This window comes from Theropithecus gelada, chromosome 10 (genome assembly GCF_003255815.1).
Source record: "Theropithecus gelada isolate Dixy chromosome 10, Tgel_1.0, whole genome shotgun sequence".
NCBI classification, from domain to species: domain Eukaryota; kingdom Metazoa; phylum Chordata; class Mammalia; order Primates; family Cercopithecidae; genus Theropithecus; species Theropithecus gelada.
In genome coordinates this window covers 30,906,946-30,913,819 of record NC_037678.1, presented here as the reverse complement: position 1 = coordinate 30,913,819, position 6,874 = coordinate 30,906,946, and the positions used below count along the sequence as shown (strand labels likewise).

At 49.7% G+C, this 6,874-nt stretch overlaps 1 protein-coding gene across 1 annotated transcript; it reads right to left on the bottom strand.

The window, feature by feature from the left end:
* Window positions 1-712: 712 nt before the first annotated feature.
* Window positions 713-2,665, bottom strand: PEX26 (peroxisomal biogenesis factor 26). Its single transcript, XM_025399652.1, has 3 exons — window positions 2,607-2,665; window positions 1,814-2,360; window positions 713-791 (listed from the first exon to the last, which is right to left on the bottom strand). Exons 2-3 carry the CDS (start codon window positions 2,277-2,279, stop codon window positions 778-780), a joined length of 480 nt encoding a protein of 159 aa, XP_025255437.1. The 5' UTR covers window positions 2,280-2,360; window positions 2,607-2,665; the 3' UTR covers window positions 713-777.
* Window positions 2,666-6,874: the final 4,209 nt, after the last annotated feature.

Here is a 6,874-nt window from a genome sequence, read left to right as displayed (position 1 = left end):
GTGTCAATTTTAAAAACTTTGCTTTTTTTGGCCAGGTATGGTGGCTCACGCCTGTAATCCCAGCACTTTGGGAGGCCGAGGAGATCGAGAACATCCTGGCTAACATGGTGAAACCCCGTCTCTACTAAAAATACAAAAAAATTAGCTGGACGTGGTGGCAGGCACCTGTAGTCCCAGCTACTTCGGAGGCTGAGGCAGGAAAATGGCATGAACCCAGGAAGCTGAGCTTGCAGTGAGCTGAGATCACATCACTGCACTCCAGCCTGGGTGACACAGGGAGACTCCATCTCAAAAAAACAAAAACAAAACAAAACAAAACAAAACAAAAAACTTTTTTTCTTAAGAATTAGAAATTCCTAGGATGTAGCAAGCTGCTCTTTCAGCTCTGTCCACTCTGTCATCCCATGTCACTCCTATTCCCTGTCCCCTCCCTTCTTTATATCTATTCTACTCCTAAATTCCTCCTCCCTTATCCTTTATTGCTATGTATGGAACTCTAGGAAAAAAAGAAGAAGTGAAGGGAAAGAATTAGATGTGGAGGGCAATAGTAGGGAAGGGGAAAAGAGTAGGTATTAGGCCCAGATTGCGGAGAGGAGATGCAGATCCTCTTGTTTCTGAAACGATCTGATGAGTCAGCAAAGACGACTCACCACAGCTCCAGGACTTTGGGGGGTAGCTTTTCAGGGACCTGGTAATACTGAAGGACCCAGGAGAGGACTTCTTGCCACCGATCCATTTCTGCCAGGGCCTGGATCCCCACAACACACAGGGAGCACTTCACCTCCAAGGAGCTGTCAGCAGAGAAACCAATTTCAGTTAGAAGTGGTTCCCCTCCATTTCCATGCCCACCTCCACCTTGGGACTGTTCCTCTCCAGCTCCCAACTCAGCAGCCATCATCTCTCTCATCCCTGTTAGTACTTAGATGGGCTTCACAATTGGTCTCATGGGCTGCCCTTTCCCCCAGGAACTAAAAGTTCCTGTAAACCTCTTAAGAGGCAAGTCAGCTGTTGCTCAACGTTCTTCTTTGTATCCAAGTGAAATCAGATTTAAATGAAGAGGAAGGGTAATCCTGAGGGGGAAATAACACGCATCACCGGTGTGTGGGAGAAAAAAGAGCTGGAACTAAGTTTGCTCAGTGAACAAATGGGCTTGGAGCAAGGTTTCTGGCTGAATGGAGGTATAGCAACTCCACAGCTGGCTAAAAGGCACCACCTAGTAAGGTTCCTCCAGACACCGAGAAGCAAAGCCTTCTGCATTCACTGAAATGAGCTTCCACCCAGTACCCTAAAACACAGCCAGGGCTCTCCAGATCATCCTTCTCTGCGGTCAGCTTTCGCTATTCTACCTAACACCTCCCTGGAGTGGCCTAACCCAACTTTACAATGCAAAGAAATGACGCTCTCACCTGCCAGACAAGGCTGGTGGCATTAGAAAGAGCAATGCAAGCCCAAGGTTTTTTTTCTCCGGATTCTTTTCTTTTTCTTCTTTGTGCTAGAGAAGAGGGCTCATTATGTTACCCAGGCTGGTCTCGAACTCCTGGGTTCAAGCAATCCTCCTGCCTCGGCCTCCCAAAGGGCTGGGATTACAGGCGTAAGCCCCCGCGCGCCCGGCCCTGAATTAATTATTTAATCCATTCTTCCAATTGGACCAGAACACTGCTCCTGCCATGACCCCCATTCCCCATCATTCGCAAGGTCAGGAATAAACAACCTTGGGCGGGGCGGAGGTACCTGGGAGAGGACTTTTACCACCTGCTTACTGACAGAACTTGGCACCTAATACACAGTCAGCCTTCGCATCATGCCATTCTACCCTGGAACAAGGAGCAAATAATTGGCCGTGGGTTCGCCACTAAGCTCTTGTTATACGACTTCCCTCCTCTGTAGAATTGGCACACGATGAGCAACCACCCTGTCGGAGACAAACCACTGATGAAAGCGAGGTGTAAAGCTCCTTGTGGGCAATCTGGGAATGACAGAACTCCTGAGACCTTGGGCCCCACCATAAGAGCACCCGGAAATCGGTTCACTTCCGAGCCCAGCACGTACGTGCCCGCGGGTTCCTCTGGTAGGGCGTGGTTGGCCAGACTCTGCCAGGCCCGCTCGCAGGTCTCCAGCGCCGCCCGGAAGTCCAGGTGCACCACCAGGAGGTCGGCCGCCTCCTCCAGAAGGTCCACGGCCGGCGACCGGGCCGGGGCGGCGCGCACCGGCTCGCTGCTGCGCAGAGGTCCCCCAAGCCCCCTGAAGGGGGCTGCAGAGGTCGAGCAGTCGCTCTTCATAACGAGTCCGGGCCCAAGGCCCAGGTCCTCAGACGTCGGAGTGACCACCTCCCCAGAGGCTCCGGGATATCCCGAGTTGGCCTGGGCGAAAAGGGAGAGTCCTCATCTCTTTGCCCACACCCCTTCCCGAGGTCGATTCCCCGAGAAGGAAAAGGAAGGGGCCTGAGGCAAAGGCAGGGCTCGCCTGGAGGCTGGGGAAGCAGTTTACATGTCGAATTTGCAGGATTCTTGCATCCTTGGAATACCTGGCCCTAGCGTCTCCGGCCCCGCGACACGTGCAGGAACTGCCTCAGCTCCGGGCGCCTGGTTACGGTCAAAGACTCTCACCTCGCCTCCCAGCAGCGGGCGCGGACATCTTTGCGCTCGCCCCGCCCCGCAGCCGCACGGCGTCCCAGCGGCGCGGGGTACTCTAGGAGTTGTAGTTCCGCAGCTCCCGGCCCATCGGCTTCTATAACGGGAACAGGCGGGAGATTGTGGACTACAACCCCCAGCACGCCGCGCCCCGGAAGCCGCCCCTGTCCCGTGAGAAAACAAAGTGCGCTACGGCTTCGGAGTGGGGAAGTCAAAACGAAACAAAACTGAAGCTGTCTTGTGAAATGGAGGGATCTTCACTAACCAGTTCCAGCGGAGGCTAACGGAAGAAATGTCAGTAATGGATTTGCAAATACATGCACGCTTCCAATTCAGAGCTTCTGCGATGGCGGCGATCAGGGAATCTGTAATGTAATGTCAAGGCTGAGGCAGAGCTGATCACACATTTTGGCAACCTTAGTCTTGAATTAATTCACACTTTCTCCGCGTTGCCTCCATAGTTTGCTTTGGGAGAATAAATATTGCCTGGTGAGGATGAGGGACTTAGGGTGGAAACCTTCACAAGGATCACTGAGAATATGTTGGTCCCAAGGGCAGTGTTCCAAAGTGAATAGTGACCCCACCGACGCGGGGTTGGGGGCGCTGAGCATAAGGGCCTCATTTTCTCACTGCTTTATACCCCACCCTGGATTTGTTGTTAGAAAACGTTAAATGCAGATACCAATTCTACCTCCCCACTGTTGTCACTTCCAATCTGTCCTTATTTTATATTTCTTGTTATCGTTTATCACCATCTACATACCAGTGTCTATATTTTACTTATTTTTTTTTGTCTGTTTCCTTCCACTATGATACAAACTCACAAAGGCAGACGTTTTTGTCTCTTTTGTCACTGTGGGAACCTCAGCGCCTTGAACAGTGCGTGCCATCTATAGGTAGTCAAAAAGTATTTGTGGAATAAGTGAAGTTGTGGCTTCACTTTTATCTGGTTACAGAGTCCATACTTATCTTTCCTCAGAATCTGGTGGACTTGGTTCTGCCTCAGCTTCCCCTGCAGACTTTTCCGCAAGAGAACAGAAAGCCCAGAAGATGGATGTGTGTATGTCTGGTGACAAGGGTAGGGGATGTATGATGTGAGCAGGTGCCTGTCTAATTTCTAGGAGAGCAAAAATTCTAGGGAAGCTTTGGAGAGAGTTCAAAGGGTAGAGAACTGGGGAGAAACTAAAGCCAAGAGGACCTAGTACAAAAGTGGGAAGCAAGGCAAAGCCCGAGTGAAACAGAATATAATAATGTGTGATTAGTGGATCTGTTTAAAATTATTATTATAGTTACAATTTACCACATACTCTGTTCCCAGTACTTTATTATAAAGTGCATTATGTATGGTATAGTTTTGTTTTTCACAATGTCCTTATCTTACATTGTGTAACTCACTCATGGAATGACTGTGCATGCCCTGAATAGAAAACATACTTAGTTCTGTCCCTGCAGAGCAGAGTAGGGCTCAATACACGCCTTTGAGCCAAAAGAGCCTCGGTTTGACTGAGATTTTGTCACTTACTAGTTGTGTGACCTCGGCAATTTATTTAAATGAGCTCCGATTTCCTCACCTGTACAATTGGGATAACAGTTTGTCCTTAGCTCCCGATGGCTGAGGGAAGAATTAAGTGAAATTGCGCACAAAGCGCCATGCGCGTTAAGCACTGAAAACTGTGAGCCAGGCCTGGGAAGACGGAACATGCTCAGAATCGGCCAGCCCTAAGTGGCTGCTGCCTGGGAAAGTCCCTTTCCTTAATTCCTAACAAATTTCTTGCTATTCCAAATTTGTCCAGGAGATGGACACACAGTCTTAAAAGAAGCAGCCTTGCTAAAAGTAAATTTGCCTATTTAGTAGTGAGACAGCCAGAATGAGGTCAAGATATTTAAGGCAGGAGAGAGGAGAGCTAGAAACCATGTAAAAATATGATTGTATTCCACTTCTGATTCACCCAATTTTCAACTATTCCCGGGCTTCGTATCTGTCCGTATGTAACCACTGTTTAGCACTATTATGCCCACAAATGGATTCCTCAACACACATCCATTGGGATACATCATCTCCTCTGTGTCTACAAGTACCTAGAATTTCTCAAGCAAAGACACAGAAATGCTAAACAGAAGCGAATTCATTCCCCCTGGGGGAACGTGAATGGGTATTGTCTTTACTTAGCCAACCTTCTCTCTCTAAGTTGGGGCTCATGGGACAGCCTTTGAAATCACCTCTTCTTCTCTCATTTCCTCATCCTTGAGATAAAAAACAGTGGAACTAAGGACAGCCCTTTCAGATGTTTAAGGCCAGGCCCATATTAATATTTGTATTGTTGCTCACGCCTGTAATCCCAGCACTTTGGGAGGCCAAGGCGGGCGGATCACGAGGTCAGGAGATCGAGACCATATTGGCTAACACGGTGAAACCCCGTCTCTACTAAAAATACAAAAAAATTAGCCGGGCGTGGTGGCGGGCGCCTGTAGTCCCAGCTACTCAGGAAGCTGAAGCAGGAGAATGGCATGAACTCAGGAGGCGGAGCTTGCAGTGAGCGGAGATCCGGCCACTGCGCTCCAGCCTGGGCGACAGAGCAAGACTCCGTCTCAAAAAAAAAAAAAAAAAAAAAAAAAATGTATTGTTTGAACTGCTTCGTTTTGGGAAAACTAGCAGAGCACCTGAGATGCCGGTATCCTCGTTGCGACCCCTTCCCTAGCCCTCCCTAGGCTCTGGAGTTTGGGGTTGTTCCTTCCATTCGGCAGAGGGCTCAGTGTGGCTCCTTCATCTGAGGAAGCAGATTTGTTCAGCCTGCTGCCGCAGGGGATGAATTGTTGTTCTTGTAACAGAAAGCACACTGGACTGGAGATGACAGGCACAGTTAGAATCCTGGTTCCTTCAGGTGGGGCACAGTGGTTCATGCCTGTAATCCCAGCACTTTGGGAGGCCGAGGTGGGAGGATTGCTTGAGCTCAGGAGTTCAAGACCAGCCTGGGCAACATGGTGAAACCCTGTCTCTACAAAAATTACAAAAATTAGCCAGGCGTGGTGGCGCATGCCTATAGTCTCAACTGCGCAGAAGGCTGAGGTGAGAGGATGACTTGAGCCCAGGAGGTTGAGGCTGCAGTGAGCTGAGATCACACCACTGCACTCCAGCCTGGGAGACAGAGTGAGACCTTGCCTCAAAGAAAATAAATAAAAATTTTTAAAGAATAAAAATCCTGGTTCCTTCAGTGACAAAGCCAGGTGACCTCTAGAAAGTCACCAGATTTCTTTGTGCCTCAGTCGTCTCATCTGAGGACACTAATACTAACACCTGCTGCATAGGGTGGCTGTGAAGAGCAGAAGAAACCATGTGACAGTCCACTGAACACTTGTCAATCACGGACTCGTTCAGGCTGATGTAAGGCAAGAAAGAAGAAAGAATTTCGGCCGGGCACGGTGGCTCATGCCTGTAATCCCAGCACTTTGGGAGGCCGAGGCGGGCAGATCACTTGAGGCCAGGAGTTCAAGACCAGCCTGGCCAACATGGTGAAAAACCATCTATACTAAAAATACAAAAGGGCCGGGCGTGGTGGCTCAAGCCTGTAATCCCAGCACTTTGGGAGGCTGAGACAGGAGGATCACTTGAGCCCAGGACTTTGAGACCAGCCTGGGAGCAAAGCGAGACCCCATCTGTATTGAAAAATGTTTTCTAATTAGCTGGTCATGGTGGCACATGCCTGTAGTCCCAGCTACTTGAGAGGCTGAGGCAGGAGGATCGCTTGAGCACAGGAGTTCAAGGCAGCAGTAAGCTATGATGCGCCACTGCACTCGAGCCTTCGAGCCTGGGTGACAGAGCAAGACCCTGTCTCAAAAAATAAAAAGCCTACATCTGAGGTCAACCTAGCCTGTGTTGCCTTCTCCACACTGGTTCCACATTTCAGGCCAATAAACAGCGTCCACAGCTGCCCCATCGAACGTCCCAACCAGCCAGAACCCCTCAGTACAGGGACATCTGTGGCAAAGCTCTGCATGCAATAGGTTCAGACCAAGTGGGGACCTTTAGGCCAGAAGCGAGCCGAGGAGATAAGTATAGGTGGGGTGGAGATATGTTTTTCCAGGATGGTCAAGGCACGCCTCGCTTGCTCCAGACGTTCATCAGTGGGATGGCATTTTTATGGCTCTTTTTTAAAGCCTGGACTAGGAGTTCAGGGCAGAACTCGTTGCTGCCTCTAGTGTTCCTCTCCATGTAGACACAGCAGAACTCTGCTTCTGTGTCTAAG